The following is a 22,484-nucleotide window of genomic DNA, read 5'->3' on the forward strand; positions in this document are numbered from 1 at the left end:
AATTCGGAAAAGGTGTACATAAAGCGTAAACCTTTGTCTTCTTGTATTGTCCCTAAAAACAATCAAAACAAAAGGACTACAAACTGACATGCTGTAGCTTAGAGACGGTTGTTCCTGTCTGGTTGTTTCTGCCATATGAGAGTTAACTGTTTGTGTCTTATAATAAAGGTATAAAATAACATCCAAATAATCTGTTGTTTCTCTCTGTTGTGTTTAGGTGGTGGGTGGAGTAAAAGCACAGCCCAGTGCTGGATCCCAGAGGGACTATCAGTGTGGTAAGGACCCTTGAGACGAAGGAGGGTGCATGGAGGGTTCAAGGCCTGTAAAGACAGGGTCGTCAGCCTGCCTCTGGTTGGGGCTCGTCTCTGTGACTGTAGCCTTCCTTTGTACAGAGGCCCGGACCACTCCGAGCCCTCTGCTCACTCCCAGCAATGCAACCTGCGCGGGGAACTCGAAATGTCAACCGGGGATTATCCTCCCCATCTGGTACCCCGAGGATCCCTCCATGGGAGACAAGATCGCACGGGTCATTGTGTATTTTGTGGCCATGATCTACATGTTCCTTGGGGTTTCCATCATTGCTGACCGCTTCATGGCAGCGATCGAGGTCATCACCTCCCAGGAAAAGGAAATTGTCATCAAAAGGCCCAATGGGGAAACGACCACCACCACAATCCGGGTTTGGAATGAAACCGTCTCCAACCTCACCCTCATGGCCTTGGGCTCGTCTGCCCCTGAGATTCTGCTCTCTGTGATTGAGGTTTGTGGACATGAGTTTAAATCTGGTGAGCTTGGGCCTGCAACAATTGTTGGCAGTGCGGCCTTCAACATGTTTGTCATCATTGGCCTCTGTGTGTCGGTCATTCCCCAAGGAGAGGTACGCAAGGTCAAACACCTCAGAGTGTTCTTCGTCACTGCAGGTTGGAGCATCTTCGCTTACATCTGGCTCTACATGATTCTGGCTGTGTTTTCTCCAAACGTAGTCCAGGTTTGGGAGGGTTTACTCACGCTGGCCTTCTTCCCCATATGCGTACTCCTTGCCTGGGTAGCAGACAGACGACTGCTCTTCTACAAGTTCATGCACAAGAAGTACCGCACTGACAAGCACAGGGGCGTCATCATCGAGACAGAGACCGAGCGCTCCAAGGGGATTGAGATGGACGGCAAGATGGTCAACTCTCACTTCATGGACGGCGGAACGGCAAGCAATCTTATCGGTTTGATTGAGAGCAAAGAGGTTGACGAGTCCCGCCGCGACATGATCCGCATCTTGAAGGACCTCAAGCAGAAGCACCCGGAGAAAGAGATGGATCAGCTGGTGGAGATGGCAAACTACTATGCTCTCTCGCACCAGCAAAAGAGCCGTGCCTTCTACCGCATCCAAGCGACACGCATGATGACAGGCGCGGGAAATATCCTGAAGAAGCACGTCGCAGAGCAGGCAAAGAAGAGTGCCAGCGTGCAGGAGGTGCATGTGGAGGAGCCAGAGGAGTACGTGTCTCGAATCGCGTTTGAGCCTGCTGTCTATCAGTGCCTCGAGAACTGTGGGGCCGCTATTCTGACAATCTCCAGAAAGGGTGGCGACATCAACAAGACGATCTACGTGGATTATAAGACGGAGGACGGCTCGGCTAACGCTGGGGCCGACTATGAGTTCTCAGAGGGTACGGTAGTCTTCAAACCGGGAGAAATGTTCAAGGAAATAAACATTGGCATCATAGACGACGACATCTTTGAGGAGGACGAGCACTTCTTTGTGCGGCTCAGTAATCTGCGCGTCCTTGAGACAGAGGACGAGGTTCTCTCCGCCAACAGTCTCCCCTACCCGAAGGCCATGTTGGGCTTCCCCACTGTGGCCACTGTGACCATTCTGGATGACGACCATTCGGGCATCTTCACCTTCGAGAGCCACTCGGTTCATGTCAGTGAGAGCATTGGTATTATGGAAGTGAAAGTGCTGAGGACTTCTGGAGCAAGGGGGACGGTCATTGTGCCTTATCACACTGTGGAGGGACTCGCCAAAGGAGGAGGGGAGGACTTTGAGGACACCTACGGAGAGCTTGAGTTCAAAAACGACGAGACCTGGTAAGACAGCAACTTTTTTATTCTCATGGTTGTTGGGCAGTGATAATTTGTTGTAATAAGTTGTTGGCTATTGCCTCATTTTTAATCCACCAACTATATGGAACATGAAGTGCATTTATGAGTCATAAAAAGGTCCTGCCTTTGTATGCTTCCTGTTGATTTGTGCGAGTTGTTTAGAATTGCAGTTTGATGGTGATAAACCTGTCAACAAATGACAGTAGCAGTGTTTATGACCTGAAAGCTATTCGGTGATTGCTTTTGATACCAAGACGTTTTCTTCTTTGCCTCTTGACATCGTTTATTCAGAACATACTTTGGTGATCTATTCATGAATTGTTTGCATTTATTACTCTGTGAATTTTAAACACTTTTTTCTTTAAACGCTTGGTTAGACAGCGTACCCTGTCATCTGAGCGTGCACTCTACATCCCCTTGTTTTCCTGTCAAGGGATTTTGCTCTCATCAGGGTGCAATCCTGTGTGTGTCGCATGCAAAAAGGATTCAACTTTGGGATTCGTCACACAACTGTGGAAACAGGAAGTCCTTAAGTAACCCCCCTCCCCCTTTGCTTCTCTAATCCCTGCTGCTTTTGTTTTGTTGAACTCTGGATTTTTATTACTTTTCTTTTTTTATTCTGTCTGCTTCAATTGAAAGAGAGCACTATGGAAGAGCAGGAACACGATAACAAAGAGGGAGAGAAAATTACAACAACAAATGCCAAAGGCCAGGTTCGGGCCTGTGTAATAATCAGTATACATGATTATGTTTTAGATGAGTGGGCAGAGTTTATTGTGATGATTGACAAGACTGGAGGTTTGATTCTTTCTGGGGGAAGTCGTGCTAACAATGCTTGCTGTTTGGTTTTAAGCACTGATGAGTAATAGTGATGTTTTATGTCAATTGGAAAATGTTATGAAGCCTTGTCAGCTGCACCGTCTGCACTACAGAACACCTTGGCTTACAACTGAGTGGGCATGCTTGGCAGTGTTGCAATGAAAGCAACATACTGGACTGTAGTCCAGATAACATCCATTAGTGATGGGGATTCTGGCACTTTCCGGCGAGCCGGTTCAGTTGGCTCGGCTCAGCAATAAGAGCCAACTCTTTCAGCTCCCACACAGCTCTTCTTTTGGAATCACTTTGAGAATTTAGTTTGTTTAAAAACTAAGAGCAGTCGAAAAAGCGTTCAACTGTTGCATGCACAAGTTAACTTGTAGGCAATTGGTTGCACCTGATCTCATTGAAGGACTTTACAGAAAGCGCTAACATAACAGGAACATCCAGGACATGTATTGTATCACTCTGCAGCCTTATGTCAAATGCATTTAAGCCTCTGCTCTGAGATACCGTCATGTGTGCAGAACTGCTCCTCTTGAGAAATATCGATTTGTTTATTTCACAGCTTGCATCCGCTTGCATCTCACACATCGGTCCACAGGCACTGAATCAAAGTGACATGCGTCCGTGACATCCCCTCCCCCCACCCATCAGACCCTCTCAGCCTGGCAGGGTCTGTGCTCCAGGCTGCTGGTTCCTCAGGGCTGAGGCGGCCCAGGAGACCCGCGGCGGGGGGAATGAGTGTCGGGGTGATCAGCATGCTCTTGGGGCCGGCTGAGCTCTCAGGGTTTTGCTTGATTTATGTGAGAGATGCTTCGTGGGCCGAGCCTGAAGGCTGCCAGGGGAGTAAAGAGGGGAGAGATGAGGAGAACTCTATCATCAGGCTGCTGTGATGTTGTTAGCATTGTGAGGGGATGCTGCCCCATCGATCTGTTCATTGTGTTGCTCATCGGGCTGCGAGTTAAATGTTCTAACTGTGCAGCTCTGCTCCGTTTGACACGCTGTGAATTGATAAGTGCTGGGAGTGATCTGTGAGAAAAATCAGACTGTAAGGTCAAATGATTACAACTGGTGTTAAACAGATTATACAGTGCTGTCAGTTTCTTTATCTTACATTAGCAAGGAGTGAAAATACATTTGCATGATCTGGGAGAAAAATCAAAACTGATACAGATTATACAGAAAACGATGGACCTGTGTTATGGAGATCGAGCTTCAGCGGCAATGTAAGGCTACGTAAATACTGCCAGGGAGCGACTATGCTTTTGAAAGCTGTAAACACACATAGCTCTCTCAAACATCCACAATACCTAATGTTTTCATGTAATTGGGACTTGGAGAAGGCAGGGAATACTTGGGCAGATTTCAGCACCATGGACAGAGAACAGACATCCAGTCACATCAGTAAATATATACTGTATTTCCAATCAGCATATTGTTAGCTTAGCATAACAACTAGATACATGGGTGACGTTTCAGATCTGTAGGTAAAAGTTTGTTGGAGTAATCCCCAGGCTTCTCAGCTCAGTCTGCAGGTTGCTGTTGCCAGGTTTCACACTGTTTTTTCTAGACGGCTCAGCAGGCTTCGGAGAGCTGGCCAATCAGAAGAAAGTGGGCTTGCAGGGGCGGGGTTTCTTAAAGGGACAGCGCTGACTGAGTCGTTTCAGGCTCATGTTTCAGAAGCTTGAAATTAGCAGAATACCCCCCCTTTAATCATTTAATCATTTTTTACACTTTAGTTTTCCTACAACTTAAACAATTTTTATAAACATGTCAATTATTTAGATTAAGAGGTGCTTGTAGGTCGCTTTTGTAGAGCCAGGCTAGGTGTTTCCCCTTGTTTCCAGTTTGTATGCTAAGCTAAGCTAACTAGTGACTGCATTTGGCTTCATATTTAATGGACAGACGTGAGAGAGGTATCCATCCTATCATCTAACATTCAGCTATTCAATCAGAATATTTCCCAAAATGTCAAACTAATGTCATCCTAAGATTATTAGATTTATCACTTAACCAAAACACAGCATGTAGATGATCTGTTAGGTTAAGAGATTAAGGTTAAGGGCCGTGCCAAAGGTCGCACGTTTGTGTGACCCTTTTAACATGAACTAAAATCATATTGTTGCTGTTAAATCAGTCGTAAAATACATTTTTCTGTGACATTGCAAAGAAGAAAACAATATGATAACAAGCATAGTAAGCCTAAATCACCATCTGTGGAGTAAATGTCAACACGTGCGCTATCATCATCCTGAAGAGTCTTATTTTCCACACTGACACAAAATAAACAAAGCCGTACATTTGTTTATTACAAATGGACAGCAGCAGACACTCTGTGGATATTAAACTAAACTCGCACAGCCAGTGTTGATTAATGTACTCGCTGTAGACTCAAGATAAATGTTATTTCTCAAAATATGCAGCACATTATTCAGCGGAGCAGTTAAGACGATGAAATGTGTTCATATGCACGAACACGCTCGAGTATTAATTTGAAAGTCTTTCCTTCCCCCATCAGAGACTTCTGGATCTTTTGTAGAAATGGCAAACTGCTGCTACGAAACTCCCAACAAATCTCCAGAAATGTCCATAATTACAGCGGGGTGGTGATGAATTAGAGTCTGTGCGCGTCCATAAAAAAAGAGACAAAGAGGAGCAGTGGAAGTGACGGCTTCATCCACGAGCGCACCACAAGATTCATGAGAGCATTTCAAACACGGAACACGGGAGGAATGCGTCGAGTATTCACTGAAGACGTTTCTGCAGCTGCCTGGAGAGCTCTCCTCAGGGCCGTTTTTACACTCACAACATGAAGAACTACAGAAGTTATTTGCCTCCTTTGCATTCACATTCATATTCCAACTCTGGTGTGTGTATGGAAAATGATGAAGGAAATGTTATGTTTGTTTCCACTTTGCATAGATGTTGAAACAACAAAGGATTCCCTCTTCCTTCATGGTTAAAACATGTTTCCGTCTTGCTGCCAATTCAGTCTTTATTGTGACGACTAAACCTCTAAAAGGCAGCAGATTTCTGACCACATATTGCTCCTGCTCTTATGTTAGTCATTTCAGTCACACCATAATTTACCAGGCATCGACTATCACACTTTGGACCCATTCTTATCAACTAGAGAGGAATTTTATTAGCGTCCTAATCTGGAGCTCTGGAGTACATCACTCCAATTCTTACCCACGCAGCGGTCCTCAGCAGGAGGGAAGACGTTTAATAGTTTCTTGGTGGCAGTACCCCATCTTTGCACCATGAGCTTATTAAAGGAGCGTTTCAATGTTTTTAGACAAAATGTTCTGCTTGAAATAATAAATTGTGTCTGATATGTTTTTTCTGCAAAATCCGTTTAATTACCTCGTAAAAATCCTCCCAGGGAATCTCCTCCTTCTAAAAATTCCCCAATCTGCATAGGCCCCGCCCACAAACGTCACAAATACAAAACACGTCTCTGCCGTTGTCTAGGGGCAGCTCGTTGAAACTTAGCTCGCTTGAAATGTAGTAATTAGTAGTCCTAACGTTAATGTTAGTAGTCAGTAGTGAGTTTGCAAAAATTAAAAAACTGTTGGTTGGACAGTAAAAGAAGAATGAGACGAAGAAAAGGCGATTTCACATATTTTTCAAATATAGAAAAATGTCCATCAGCGAGTCTCTTTGACATTAAATAATGAATGCAGAAACATCTTCTCAGTGGTGGAAATAATGAGTAATTGCATCCCAAACAGGACCGTGTAATCCCGCTGTGACCCCTGTGGAGGGGTCCTGACCCTCGTCTTGTAAACCACTTCTATAGGACGAGTTCGCTGAGCATTGAATGGCAGAAGGTTTGTGCTCCCGCTGACCCAGAGACGTTACCACAGCTGTTAGGTGGAGAAGCCTGGCCCCTGAGGAGACGGATGTTTAACTCGGCGCTCATGGATTCATAAACAAATGAGTGTATGAAGTAATGCTACTGTTATCGCCTGTACGACTGTCCTGTGCTTTTAAACCTGCCTTATATTTTTATATGTTGCATCATGCAGGGGGTTGCTCTGTGCTCAGGAGAAGGATGCATGTTTTCTCCTCCTCCTCCTCCTCCTCCTCCTCCTGCAGCGCCCTCACCCAACCTTTTCCCTTAATACCTCTTGCATGTGTAGCTGTCACCCCTCTGGGCGTCATGACTGACAGAACACATGTCCACGCTGATCCTCATCCTGCTGACCGCTCAGCTTTTCGCCCTGCCAGCACTTTTCAGACACCCAGGAAGAGACCCATGAGGTTTACCCCCCCGCAGGCAGCCCTCACACACACCCAGGACCCTCTGCAGCTCAGCGAATCACAGCCAGTGCTCTACTTCTCCTGTTTTATTCATGCCAGCCTCTTACTTCCTGTTCTCTCAATAATTGGAACGTGTCTGTATTTTTACCGTGCCTCAGGGTGCAGTCGCACTTTGTTTTCTCTGCTAATGTGCTGAAGTTTGCTTAGTAGTATTTTTCTATTTGCTTTAATAGTTTGTGTGAACCAAAGTCCCACTGACTCACATGTGGCTCTCTCTGACACAGGTTTGCTTGTGTGCTCCTGTCAGGTCTGAGTTTTTGGCAAACACACGATGAAAACAAGACAAAAAAAGGTTCATGAACCCGTCGGAGAAAGTTTAGACTCAATAACTCGCAGACGCAAAAAACGTCTACACATCCAGCGGGTTTTATGTGGTTTTCTTACAACGTTGGATGTCCATGCTAAACGTGGGGCTGTATGAGGGCCTGCACAGAGCACCAGTGTGAGAGTTTTTTAACTGTAAAGTATGCTAAGCTACTTCACAGGTATCAGTGAAATATGAAGCTTGAAATGAGCACAATACCCCCTTTTAAAGAATAATATCCCACTGGGAAGCCGGTTCTTGATTTGTGCTCTTTTAATGTACAAATTTATATATTTTACAAAAATCTATCCTGGTTTTAACTCAGACTTTGTGATGCCTCTTGAACCACAAGTAACCAAATAGATGAGTTTTATTTGAATAAGAGCAGGAAGTCTTTAGTTTGGCTGATATTGTGTTTCACAAATTATGATTGGGACCTGCTGATGGCGCTATATCTGTTTGGAACCTTGAATGTGAACAAAATTCGGTGCAAATACATTAACGGAGCAACTTGCCCCTGGAAAAAGCCAGTGTTCTCTGTAATCTATAGAAGCAATAATATTTGAAATTGGCGCCATAGCTGTGGAGACACAGCTCCTGGTTTCGCCCATTCTGCATTCCTACAACACCCAGCGTGCATTGTGCCCCTCCCTCTGAAAGGAACGGCCCAGCGAGAGACGCTGGAGTGAAATACGACCGTTTCTCTGCAGGCAACGGCTCAGAGCGGGACAGAATCTGAAATACGACGAGAATATACCGGTGGATCATCTGAAAAATCTTCAGGTCTGCAGTCTACATTTCAGACCTGACGATTCTGAACGAGACATGACATCAGAGGGTGGGCGTCCCAGATTGAGGAAGTGTAGTTTAGCGAGCTCCCTGGCCTCCGACTGATGACGCGTTTTATGTAGTCTGGCGGAGGTTTTCCAGGGCCCGTTGGAGAAGCAGATAGCGTCCTCCAAAGACACAGAGCCAAATTGCATTTTTTTCTACCTTAATGGCGTTAGCTCCCCGTAATAACATGATAGGACTGAGGTTGAAATTGGCGAACTGGCCCTTTCAGTGGGTGTAAGTGATCATTCTCAACGAGGTCTCCATTGTCAAGAATTTGCGGACGATGTGGCGGCCATAACTTCGTAAAAGCATAGAAGGATGTAAAATGTGACCGACAGAAGCTTCATGACAACGTTTCTCATATTTGCAAACATATTGTTGCTGTTTGCACTTTGGTTCCAGCTTCCAAATCCAGTACAGACACACACAGACGCACACACACACACACACACACACACACACACACACACACACACACACACACACACACACACGCAGGATGAGTTGTAATAAATATGCCGGCCCTGCGTTTGTTCCTCCCAGTCTGGGGAACGCAATTAAGTTAGAGCTTATTTATAACACGGCTCGGTGAGGGCGTGTCGCCAGCTCCGACCCCCCCTGAGTGTTTGTGTGTAAATCTGACGGAGGCTCGTTTGTTCCGAGTCCCTGAACTTCTGACAGCCTCACACGGTTAGGACGCAGGTGAGAGCTTCAGTCTGACTGTCAAAGCGTTGGAACAAACACTGAACTGTCGTAGAATTCAGTCTCATACTGGAGAGATGATGAAACGGCTCACCCTCGTACTCGGTGGCTGATTGTTCAGGCTTTGAATCAGTTTGTAACGTGAAATATTTCTGTGCTCACTGTTGAAAAAAAAGGTAAAACTTTAACAGACTGGATCCTGAGATTTTCAATGTTGCCTTTCACTTTAAAATGTAAATGTTTTTGGTTTCAACTCAATCAAATAGTTGCGTTACACATGTTTATAGAAAACAAAAGAGCCCTTGAAACAAATTATCTTAAAATAATAGGTTAATTTACTTGAAATTAGTTACGCTAGCTAGTTAGCTACCTGTTGGTAGTTTGGTGTTTGTTGATGCGAGGGTAGACCAGACCGTCTCATTTCGGCTTTAACGTCTACGCAGGCTATGAATGGAGCATCCTCCGTGGACCGCCTCTGTCGAAGGCTGCGTTCAGGTTTGCACGTGAAGGAGACATGATGAGTTGCGCGTTCAATACAGGTCCCTGCTCTCGTTTAATTCCCCGCCTGCCAGGGAGCCAGTTTAGGTGCCCTGCCTGCCCCTACGCCCACATGCAGCATCTGCATACTTTGATAGAGGTCAGCCCGGCTCGGCAGCACCTTCCTGCGCGCACAGCGCCGCAGCAGGAAGACGATAAAATCGATGGAGCTCACAGAGAGAGGAGCGAAGGTTGCACCCTGCGCGGCGAGGAGAGAATCTGTCGGCTGGTTTTTCCCGCTTGTTGTTGTCTTACTTTCATGCCTGGAACAATCGTAGAAAAGCATATGAGAGTGCGGGGAGTGTTTGCAAATGTTCTAATGTAGAGCTGTGATTAGAAGGTGTGAATTCAGCTCGGGGCGTCTGACGTCTGACCGATATACAAACGGCTTCGCTGAGCGGCCCTGAAGGCAACGGAGTCAGAAACGCTGAATGAATGAATTCAAATGAGTTTTTTTTACTTTCAGTGCTGCTGTCGCTTATTTAACACTACACTTCCCAGAGTGCACCTGCCATTAAAACACATACTCTTTGTATTTCCTGTTTGTGGCACACTTTTCTTTGTGTTTTCTTGTTGATAGAAATAAATCTACGACATCTTTGAGTAACGTGTTGGTATTTTGGGAAAAGGTGAGGAATGCTGGTTCCAGCTTCTTGAATACAAAGATTTACTGTGTTTCTCTATTTTATGTCCTGTTAAGAAAAATCAGATTTTTTGTTTTATTGGTCGGAAAAAACAAGCTCGTAAAAGTACCTGCAGATCAATATTTCTGACAATAGATTACATGTGTGTCAGTTTTTGAGCCAAATACGAGCGTTTTTCGGACTTATATGACAATGAAGTGATTGTCTTTGAGTTACGAATGTCATTCGAACAATAAAAAATGACTTTATTTGTCCTGTTACATTTTGAGAACTTTCTTTGTTTTGAGACAACGAATGAGTTTTTATTTCAGGAGATGGAACCATAAGTTTGCACATTTCCTTTGGAACCACATTTTTAATGATTAATCACTTAACTAAATCAATCGATCAAACTGTTTCAGCTCTGGGATCAAGCATCAAATATACATACATACACTAATTTTAACCCTAACAAAAAGAAGGTTGATATAAATTAAAATCATCCTGCAGTTTATTTTGCAAACAATCAACGAAGCAATCAGCAATGCAAGTCAACTTGTTTTGGTCAAATCTTGAGAGGAATTCAGTTTAATGTAGACTCAGTGAGAGGAAGGAAAAGGATGGAAGGGGCCATATCTCATGTGTGTCATGGTTTCACATGTTTGGTTTATTGTTCACAGTGAAAAAGTGAAAACTGCATAATTCTGTGTTTTCCCAGAATGACATTTTTAAAAAGGGTCGCCTCTGAAACGGGCCGTACAGAACAGCTGCAGGTTTCTGCGTAGAACTTTGCTTTCGCTGAAATCAACCAATCGTCATTCACCGTCATTCACCTCAGGCTGCCTTCTTGCACGAGCTTGTAGTCGAGATTTTAACTCACCATTCTGATACCTCCTGCCGATTCTGGCTCGTACATACAAGACCGAACAACCGATCCTAGAGCAGCCATGTTTTCTACAACTTTGGAGTGACCGTGCAGTGCGGCCGCTCCCCGCCCTGGGGGAGGGGCTACGCGGTCACTCCAAATACTGTCAGCCAATCGCGGCTAAGTTCTGACCTTTGAATGGCAAAACGGCTTGTTTGTTTCCGGAGGAAGGAGAGACTCCGAAAATAATTAAATTAAAACATGTATACAATTTTAAAAAGGAAACCAACTTTACCAACGTGATTCAAAAACACATCAGAATAATAGAAACTTGATTGCATAGCTAATATCTGTCTGATTTTAAAGAAAGCGGTCAACTCGTGGCCCTTTTGCATGTTTTACATTGAAAGTACTTCATGTTTTGTGTCTGATGCATCACTGTGTCATCTGGTCAGACTCAGTTTAGAACATGCTTTAATGCTGTGAACGGTGGATGGAGCTTCAGCTCTGTGCTGTCCTGGCACGTCTTCGTGCATCTGTGCCTTTAAGGAAGCTCTCGGTTCAGCCCTTAAAAGTGACACTCGATGTTTTCCCTAAAGCCTTTGTTTGGAGTCAAAGAGAAGGAGTCAGTGGCTCCCCGCTTTGTGCCGCTGTAAATCACAAGAGGGGGCTTCTACAACTCGAGTTTTATTCTTCTCCTGTCTTTGATTATCAGGCTTGGAGCATCCTCCTCTCTCCTCCTCCCTGCATCTCTGTAGCCGGGCTGCTCATCCTCTCCAAACACCCCGAACAGGCACTCGCTGTGATCTCACTCCAGTTTTACTCTCCACAGTCCCAGGGCTACTCCTCTCCTCCTCCTCTCCTCCTCTCGTCCTCCCCTCCTCCTCTCTGTGTCAGGCTGTACCAGCATGCTCTGCGGGCAGCTCAGGGGACCTCCTTTAGGGGGGAACTCGCTCCTCCATGTTATTCCCAGGATGCTGCAGCAGAAAATGCGCCAGAATGCCTCAGTAGTTCCTCGCTACCTTTCCCTATTTCCTATTCCTGCAGGTTACCCCTCACCCCGTTTTCCCAGGACTCCTCCTCCTCCTCCTCCTCCTCCTTCCTCTCTCATCATCGTCCTGTTGGGGCAGCAGCTCTGTGATGTAAAACACATTCACGTATCAGCTGTTTTAAAAAATCGCTTGATTTGTTGTTCCAAACTGACTTAGCAGGAGGACTTTTACAGAGCCAGCAGGAATTCTGAGGCGATTTCTAAAAAAGAAGCTGCTTTTATTTTGTAGTTTCTATATTTAGATCAGATGTTCGGACACAGATTGTCTTTGCTGAGCGTCCTAGGAGGAAGTTGCTGATGAGGGACGTTCATGGCGCTTTGATGAGCTTGTGTGAGTGTTAAAAGCGAGCAAAAGCAGCACAGACACGGATAAATGAGAAGGAAAATCCTTATTCACCGTGTTCTTACGGCGGCCATTTTTCTCTGACACGAGACTCAGGAAAGAAAGCTCAAATGCTGTAATATGTCGAGCTGTATTGAAACTGTAAGTTGTTTTAATGTTGGGTATCATTTCATCACTTCTAGAAACATGAGCCAATAAAACGACAGTTAAAAGTAATTATCGCCTTGGCTCGATCGGCATCAATGGCAACACAAAACCCGTGTTTACACGCTAATCCTCCGACTCAATGCTATGCTCCGTGGGTAACTTCTGCGACTCCTCGTCATCCCAGCTACAAATTCCGCCCGTCTCCGTCCGAGCAGCGCTCAAACATCGTTCCAAATGTGTCTTTGTGTTTGATAAACAGACTGAATGAGTAACAGATACAATGAAGACCTAACCACCGTAACATCTTCACTGTTCACTAACCCTGTTATGGGCGCGTTTGCGACGTCAGAAAGTGACGCAGCAGAAAAGAGACCGACAGGAGGATACTCCACTGGCAATGGGGAAAGAGACAATCGGCATTTATTAGCGGGTCTTCCCGGGTCTGAAGAACCAGCGTCAACACACACATTTTGGTGGGAAAGGGGTATATGTAAATATGGTCAATTAAATATCCCTCCTCCTTCCCTCACTTTTTCTTTTTCTCCATCTGTCTGACTTTGCTTCCCCCGAGGACGGTCCAATCCCAGAGGCACAAGCTAGCCAAACTCTCTCCCTGGTGCCCGGAGGACAGAGGCTGCATGCGCGGCACATACCGGATGCTTATGTGGGTTATTTCTCCCTGATGTATCCGTGCCGCTGGGAGAGAAGGGCTCACTCAGGAGAGGAAATGGGTCTTTTATGTTCCTCCTAATCCTCCCTGTTGATACTCGAGAGGCAGACTTATTAGGCGACTTATGCTCTGCAGTTGGGAAAGGTTACTCTCAGGGCTCTGAACGCTCTCCTGGATGATTATATTTACATCAAACTCCAAGCGGTGGATGCAAAAGGTGCAGTCCTTTATGCAGAGAGAGAAAAATGAATGTGGTAATAGCGCTGTAATACCTTCTATTTATGCTCACAACAGGGGGGAATGCTGTCTAATACGTTGAAGCCGTGTGGATTTTGGCACAAAGCACAATGCAAACCTTGGCAGGAGACGTTGAGCACAGGATGATGTTCATGGCGTTCAGCAGAGAACAAGAAGAACAACAACAATAAGCTGAGGTTAAAGGTCGAACAGGAGGAAGAGGCTCTAAATGCAGGCGGCTTCAGGACTCCTCTTGTCATCGTCCCTTTAAGGGGAATTTTGGGTACTTTTATACTTATTTTGGGTTTTAAATTACTTATTGGAACCAAACGTTTTAGAATTGCTCCAGTAGATTTCTTCAACCAGCGTCCACAGAATAGTCTGTAATGGCTGCAACATGATCTCAGAATCAGAATCAGGGGTTGGGTGGCGTCGAGGCCTTGTTGACGAGGCTGGCAGCAGAGTGGAAGAAACTGTTCCTGTGTCGGGAGGTTTTGGTCCTGATGGAGCGCAGCCTCTTGCCGGAGGGGAGGGTCTCAAAGAGTCTGCGACCGGGGTAAGAGGGGTCGGCCTCGATCTTACCTGCACGCCTCAGGGTCCTGGAGGTGTACAGGTCCTCCAGAGATGGCAGATTGCAGCCAGTCACCCTCTCTGTTGAGCGGATGATACGCTGCAGCCTGCGCCCTGGCAGTAGCAGCACCGTACCAGACGGTGATGGAGCAGGTGAGGATGGACTCAACAATGGCGGTGTAGAAGTGCACCATCATTGTCTTTGGCAGGTTGAACTTCTTCAGCCGATGTTCAGCTCCCACCTGAGGTCCTGGCTGATGATGGTCCCCAGGAAGAGGAAAGACTCCACAGTGGAGTCACTGATGGTGATGGGGGCGGGTGTGGCTGCTTTCTTCCTAAAATCCCCAACCATCTCCACAGTCTTCAGAGCATTGAGCTGCAGGTTGTTCTCAGCACACCAGGTCATCAGATGGTCAATCTCAATGTTGTCTGCGAATTTCAGGAGCTTGACGGACTGATAACTGGAGGTGCAGCTGTTGGTGTACAGGGAGAAGAGCAAATCTTTGGTTCGTCCACTAAAAGTTCCTATTTTTGCCACTGGCAGGCTCAGATTTTTATTCCAAGTGTCTGACAACATAACAGAAGGGATCCCTACAGAGATAGACCTTTTTTTAGATAGGAAGAGGATTTCTTTTTAACCTAAAACAGTTGTAACATCGCATTCTTCAAAGCCACCGGACTCCATTGACAAAAACAGTAATTTTACCTCAAGGAACACAGGAGTTGCTGGTCTGCTGCTGCCTTGTTGGGTTAGTTTGTTTATGTTTTTGGCTGACTCTGACGTTTCAAATGGTTCGCTCAGATCCAACACATTATTTATGTAACACAAAAATAACACAAACTAACTGACTGATCGAAGCAGCGGTAGACCAGCAACTCCAATATTCTGGGAGTTAAAATGACTGTTTTTGTCAATGGACTCTGGTGGCTTCGAAAAGAGCGATGGAACAGCTTTTTCTGGTTTCAAAAAAAAGGTCTCTGTCGGGATCCTTTCTGTAATGATGTCAGACGCTTGGAATAACAGCCTGTCAGTGACAATAACTAGCAGAGGACGCACTTGATGTACCATGATGTTTTACTTTGCATTCAGCCTGTTTCATGGCTGCCGGCTGAAGCAATCTACTGAAGCAACTTTTTGTATTTATTTCAGACATTTAGACTCAAAAGTATGTTAAAAAAAAGAGACGTTTACAGGTGACTTTTATTTGTATATTTTGTTTAATTTCTATTCCTGTCCTCTTTGAGTTTTGCTGCCATTGTGTCTTTTCTTTTTCCTCCGGGATGAGACACTTTTTGATATTCCCTCTGGGTTTCTTTCCTCACCTGTGGAGTTTATATTTATGTTCATCTCGTGTTTTATGTGGGTTTTTTTTTTACTTTGCTTCACCTGCACCAGGTCTAAGACATTTCTGTTTGTATGTGTTTGAGTTTTTTTCTCGAGCAGGGTTGTCAGGTTCACATTCAACAGTGCTGAACTGAATCTTCAATGTATGTCTGTAGAGATAAAATGTCTGTTTGTTCCTCGTCTGTTGTGCGTGTGACGTTCTTGCCATTGGTTTGTTTTGGTCTTTTTTTAGTCGACTCTCTCTCCGGGTTATTTTAGTTGTCCCATGGGGCGTTTATATCTTTGCCTCTTGTATAAGTAAGGAGGTTTTGTTGCTGCGTGTTCAGTGTTAGATTGTCATGAGGTTTGGTTGGCCCCTGTGTTTGACACTGGGTGTGAATAAATGTTACATTCCAGTATGTTAATGACAAATGGTCGATGCAGTTGTTTTGATCTGGACCCATGCAAGGTTTTGGCTAACCCTGGGCCATGTGCATGTAGGAAGGCCAGATTTGCCAGAGGCTTGGTAAGGGAAGTGGAGGGTGGGCAGGAGGGCCGTGGAGGGTCCGTTTGGCAAACAAATGTGCCCATGCCGCCCCTCTGGGGTCGTGAGATGGGTAGAGCTGTCACGACGAGGGAGCTGGCGAAAGATGAAGAGGTTACGCTGCTGGGATCACAGCTCTGCCAAGGCCTCCGGGACCTCTTTCTCTTTACAACACTCAACCTAATCTCCTCCACTATCGCCCCTTTCATTTCCCTCTCCTTTTCTTCTTTTCATGTTCCTCTGACTCTTATCGTGTCGGGGGCCCTTGTTCCTGGCTCGCTTTGCTCTTTCAACCCCTCCTCCCATTTTCTCTTGGTTTTTATCTCTCACGGCCTTTTTTCAACCAACCTCTCCTGGATTCTCTCCATCCTCCTCCCCTCGATCAAGTCTTAATTTCGCCTCATTTGAATCGTTCTAATTCCATTTCTTTTCCTCTCACCCCCCCATCCTCCCCACTGTTCATATTTATTATTTAAGCCCTCAGCGGTGCCTCCGTATGTGCCTCCCTTCTTTATAGATGTTGGCCTACTTCTGTCTCGATGTGGAGAACTCTGGACCGACGTCCCTCAGAGTGTCACAGCTCCATAAACTTGGGTTCACACTTGTAAACAAAATGCATATTCATCGTCATAATAACATCCGTACTCTGCTGTTGGCTGTGTTATTTGGATGACACTGTCTTGCTGAGTGTGATGTCCTGATGATTTTTTTAACAGTACTTTGCTGTTGCAGCTCAAACAAATTATTATTTGACTGAATAATCTGTCGTTATATAGATACAAGAAAATACTGATTAACTTTCATCACAAGTTTGGATAACCCAAGGGGACTTTCAGTTTGAGAATAACACTCTATAGAAAACCTGTCAGGCAAAGAAAAGTGAACCTCAAGGTAAATGTTGCTACGTTTCTGTCGAGAAACGTAAACATATTTCACATAATTTTTGATAATACACTCGGCTATTTAGCTTAGCTTCGTTTTTGCATAGTTGGAAATCTATGGCAATGCTGATAAACTGCTGTCTAAGGGCCCGATCAGACAGAACGCGCTTTGCAGGCTGTAAAACGCGAGGCGCACCGCACTGCCTTTTTTGTGGAAGTAAACACCCGATCAGACAGAGCGCGATTTAGCAGCTGGGGGCGGCTTTTTTTCCTACTGTTGTCAAGGCAACCACCGAATCATTAGCTGTCATTAACCTAACCGTTACATTGTAAACTGACAGAAGGCTCGCCTCTCCTTTCATCCGATTGGACAATGAGAAAAAACGCCCATGACGTTGGGCGCTTTTCTGCTTTGAGTTGAAGTTTTTTCAACTCGAGGCGCTCGGAGCGTTTCCTCAAAAACGTGAGGCGCAGAGAGCGGAAAAAAGCGAGGCGTAAAAAGTTTACTCTTTTCATCAGCTCTGCCCTAAAGGGAAAATACATTAGCTTTATAATGTATTTAGTCAAACTATAAACTAGTACTTGATTTGTTGACAGATATTTTGCCATATACACTTTAATGCCATAAAAATCTATAAATTAGAACAAAACAGAGCTTCAAACCAAGCTAAATCAAGACAGCCAAACCCAGTTTAAGCTAGCTTGAGGTAACTGCAGATAGCCTTAGCTATAGCTTTTACTTACTAGCTAGCTAAGCATTTACTTACTTTCCCCGTATAATGTTTCTTGTAGTAATGATTACATAAATGTTAGCTTCACATAAACACAGAGCATGTTAGCTTTTCTGCAGCTCTTAATCTCAAAGTCTCAAGCTTTTAAGGTGAGTACATTAAAACTATATTATGCGCTCAAAAGTTTTTCTTTGATCTTCTACTAAAATGCTGAAGCTACATATTTATTCCAAAGTTAAATAAGACAAAAATCTCAATTGTTGACAGCATCTTAGCTGTAGTCCCAACAAAACGTACAACTTCTCTGCTAAAGCAAGAGCCACAGGTTAGCCACGACTAGCCTTAGCTCAAGCTATGTTTGTTTACCTCCTGTTTCCAGTATTTGAGAAATCAATTTTGATACAACACCTCTGTGATTCAGTCAATTATCCCAAATAAACAGTGTAGTTACGGACAATTAAAACAGCTATAGTCATGCTAGGATGGTAACAAGCCTAGCTTAGCAAAGCAGCTAGCGCTAACTGCCCTCTCATCTTTTGACCCTCGTGGAATTCACAAGTTTGTGGGAATGACCTTTTTTCTAAAACACCTGTTTGGTATGAATTTAATGTACAACTACACAGCTAAAGCAAGAGAGCCAAATCCAAGTTAGCTTGAGGTAGCAACGGCAAGATCTGGCTACAGACAGATTTGCTTACTATTCCCCCTAGCTCCTGTAATTAAGATATATACATTTTATTAACCAACCCCTTAGTTAGTACATTTGTTATCCTATATTTAATTTGCAGTCATGACAATCAAAATGTCTATAGCTTTACTTAAAAGGTAACTAGCATAGCATAGTACAGTAGTGCTAACTGACTATTGTTTGAGTTTAAATCTGGTTCCTTTTAATCCTCTTTTTTGCCCTGTCTTGTTACATCTTTGGGGAATCTAATGTAACAGGAAATATTACTGCTGGTTTGTGATGTGCAGGTATCCGTCATAAGTAGTGTAGTGCAGGTTAATTTTGAGCTGTGGGATTTATAGGAAATGAAACCTTTCTAACCTTCAAACCGACGCTAAAGGGAATAAGAAGGTGACATTTCTAGATGTAGACTTATACATTTGCCTTCCTGCCACCGTCATGAAACCTGTCATGTTAGATTTCATCGGACTCAGTGGGGCAGAGCTCTTCAACATGCCACCAACTGAGGCAGCAACAGGACAGCGGGGAGGAGGAGGTGGGGAAATGAAACATGCAGCAAGAAGCAAGAGATGGAGACGGATAAAGAGGAAGAGGAGACTGATGAAGAGGGAGAGGAGGTGCAGGGAGATAATGACGGAGACAAGAAATGAGAGTCCGGGAAAAACAGATGGAAAGAAAGGAGAGAAAAAATCTGAATCTGAGACGGACAGGAGAAAATGAGAGGAAAAGATAAAGTAAGAGACAGATAGGAGACGCACACAGAGAGGTGGCAAAGAGTGTAAGTGAAAACGGGTGAATAAGGAATGAGAGAGAAAATGAGAGCGGAGCCCCGAAGATTTCTGTGCAGCTGCTTGGCAGATTTGATGAGGCTTGACCAGGTGAGGAGGAGGAGGAGGAGGGGGGAGGAAGGGGCCTCAGTTACTGTAGATTGGATTGAATTTCCTCACGACAGGCATTGATTATTGTAGCCAACACCGTGAAAATCTCCAGACGTGCAGATAAGAGAAGGAAGTCGGGGCCAGATCTGTGTGTGAGATCAGAGAGATAATGTGGAGGAGATTGTTTGGTTGGACAAATTGAAAACAGCCAGAAAATAACCTGAGCTTCACGCTGACATTCCTTTTTATTTCAACGTTTTTCAGACAGTGAAACGGAAATGAAAGGTTAGTACTTTTATTCAAAACAATCACCACGACTCTAATATAAAGATATCAGATTGAGACGTCTTTAGCACATTACATCAGGGTCCTAATTTAGCCGTTTGTTGACAAGATAAAACATACATGTTTATTTTGCATGTCCAAATATCAAAGACCAATTTAAACCACTTAAATGGACTTCATCCTTGAGTTCAAGCAGAAACTATGTGCAACATTTAATGTATTTTAAGGGATTATGAAGGTTGAGATAAGAGTGTAGGCTATGGTGTCGCCAAAAAAATCTTACGGTTTGCCATACTTACTTATTATTCCCATTAACAAGAGAAAACAAGCTTTGTTATCCCGAGTTAACGGGAAAAAAATAAGTCGAGATCTTGAGAAAAGTAAATAAAATGTATGGCTGCCTGTCAGTTTAGAGCTTTCGTACAAATTAAATATCACTAAGCAATATTTTAACTCTTATAGCAGCTACGTGGCTTAACAGGATATTAGCAGTCATTCTTACAGCTCTCAGTTGGCTACATTAGCGAGAAGTGTTGAGATACCGGCTCACATATTTTATGGGGTTGGCCAATTTATTGTGTTTTTGTTTTTTAGAACACAACTACTATAATGTTGACACAATGTTGTCAGTGTTGCAGGGTTAACTGTGGGTGACAGTTGAATGATTTTTGAACTTGGCAGCCAGACAAATAAACCCCTCCCTGAAGTGCTCCTTCAAAAGCACCGCGTCCCAAATTCATAATCGGGCATTATCAGAGAAACAACTCTAAGAACTCTCCAGTATTGTTACCTAAGGGTCAGTTAACAGCAAGAAGCTGTTATAAGAATAGCACCACTATCGTGGTGTAGCTTTGTTCCTCTTGGGTTAGGACATAGACTGTGTAAAAAAGATGGACGACCTGACAGCTCCCTGAAAGTGAAGCCAAACCCTCTCTATCGCCCCCTGCTGACTGGCTGCAGTATAGCTCATAAAGCCCGCCTCCTCCATGTTAACAGGTGGGACATGAGTCAAACTATAAAATCAAAATACACGTCAAAAACATTTTTCTCAAACATGGTTTCTGTCATTATAGTTAGTTCTTATCATGCTGATTTATGTCACAGTGTTCATTTTTCTGACAAGTTTACTTTTAATGAGTTATTTGATGCTGTAAAAAGGGGGTGTGGCCTCATGATTGACAGCTCTGTTGACAAATGGGGCTCCTGCAGCGTTCTGTTCCCGAGTAGCAGAGTAGAGGAGGAACGGCGAGAGGAGACATAACTAACACTAACACTACAGTCATTGAACTTTCCAAAACAATATCGGCTTCAGACCGACACAAGAAGCTGGGACAAAAGGCAAGGACACAAGGTAAAGGTGTGTTTAGGGTGGAGGAAGGGGCGGGACGTCAATACTGCGGCTCCACCAGCTGATCTCTACTGCACACGCAAGATGGCAGTGCCCGCCCCCGGGGTATTAAGGCTTCATGTTTGCACAACGAGAGCAGGTGGATACTCATCGTCTATCTTTATATACAGTCAATGGTGAAGACAAGGAAGAGTTCAGGAATGCTACCTGTTGCTATTTTGCTGGAATAGTGGAGTTTGGCTTGTTTGTGAGCCACAGTCAGGGCCTTGCACAAACATCATTTGTGTTGTCAGTGTCCACAGAAGAAGGATATATTTGAGAAATTAAAGAAAAGGTGTAAAGCATTAAAGCCCCATGCATAAAGTTTAAGGGTTAAATATGGTGCTAAAAACTTTAAATTTACAGTGCAGAACTTATTTGTCACTTGGTTGGATCTGCAGGTAAAAATATATCCCTGAGCTTCCTCAAAGCCATGGACTTATTCTCCAAAACCGGTTTTAAAACTGCTAGCCATGTCTCATATTAATAGATCCTGTGATAAAAACATATTCCTGTTACTTTCCTTACACTGTTTTTGCGCCCTAATGTGAGACCAGAGCCCCTTTTCTAAACAGGCACTTATTCAGGATGTGAGATTTAGCAGCCTGTGGCTGATCACATGTTTACACACACATAAGGCAGGTTTCATTATCTGTAGGCACTATTACTTCACCCCGAGAGCACTCATTTGTACCACAAGTGGCTCCGGCGGGAAATGAATGCTGCAGGCTTCCCATTGAACTATACAGGACCGCACCAAAGTGGGTGTGAGGAGAGAGCCAGGTCTTTGAAAGCAGCACGTGTTTCTCCGTCTCATTGTCAGAGAGCTGAGAAAGAGAAGGCTTTAGACAGGACTAATTAAAACTCCCAATGCTTTGAATTGTCTTTGATCTCTGCGTACAGTCCCACAGGACGGGCTTCAGTGTCGTATCCCCCTCTCTGTCCTTTAAATCACTATTTCCCCTTGTTCTTTTTTCTTTTATTGTCATTTGCAGCAGAGTAATATTCATTTAATCATGTTTCATGGCCACGCGTGTGGAAGTGGGACAGATTTTATAAGAATCATGAGTTAAAACTATTTCTGTTAGGTTTTTCAGAGAGCTGTAAGAATTTTTTTGTACCAATGAGGACCCTTGGGATACTTGCAACATCAAAGGGACATTCACACTGTAGATATATTAATCTTAGCTTCGCTGTCCTGGAAGACTTTGTCAGATTGAGAGCCTTAAAGCATTAGTTTGAAATTTGCTGATTCACTTTCTGGAACAATGTTAGATAAGAAGATTGGTACCATTCTCATATCTGTCTGAAAAATATAAAACTGCAGACGGCACACGGTTAGCTTAGCGTAACAAAACATGGAAAGGTGAAAACCAGCGTTGTAAATGTGTTTATCTACCTTTCGCTGTGTTTTTTAGACTCATCAGAGGAATCTCAGGAAGCATTACCTGAGTCCGAGTCCGAGTCCCCAAAGAAGAATTCAAGTTTAGTCCAAGTCGAGTCCCCATTACCTGAGTCTGAGTCCAAGTAAGCTAGCAGCTAGCTAACGGTAATGTTATCAACAGTCCAAGTAACTGTAACACCTCACTTACTTTTCTCGGTGCATCCTGGACAGATGTTTGTTAAAGTCTGAGG

General features: G+C 44.2%; 1 protein-coding gene across 12 annotated transcripts in view; it reads left to right on the plus strand.

The window, feature by feature from the left end:
- The first annotated feature begins 304 nt into the window (after nt 1–304).
- Nucleotides 305–22,484, plus strand: part of slc8a3 (solute carrier family 8 member 3) — a 113,507-nt gene continuing 91,327 nt past the window's right edge. For 10 of the 12 annotated variants that reach the window (XM_069661458.1, XM_069661462.1, XM_069661459.1 and 7 more), the window contains exon 1: nt 491–2,085. In XM_069661458.1, coding sequence (XP_069517559.1) covers nt 506–2,085 — 1,580 coding nt within the window. In that variant the 5' untranslated portion in view covers nt 491–505. Of the gene's footprint in view, nt 2,086–22,484 lie in introns of all 12 variants that reach the window. The other 2 variants (XM_069661457.1, XM_069661456.1) reach the window with 1 other exon arrangement.

This window comes from Semicossyphus pulcher, unplaced genomic scaffold (genome assembly GCF_022749685.1).
Source record: "Semicossyphus pulcher isolate SPU_LCO1_2020_fin unplaced genomic scaffold, fSemPul1.0.p SCAF_14, whole genome shotgun sequence".
Lineage (NCBI taxonomy): Eukaryota > Metazoa > Chordata > Actinopteri > Labriformes > Labridae > Semicossyphus > Semicossyphus pulcher.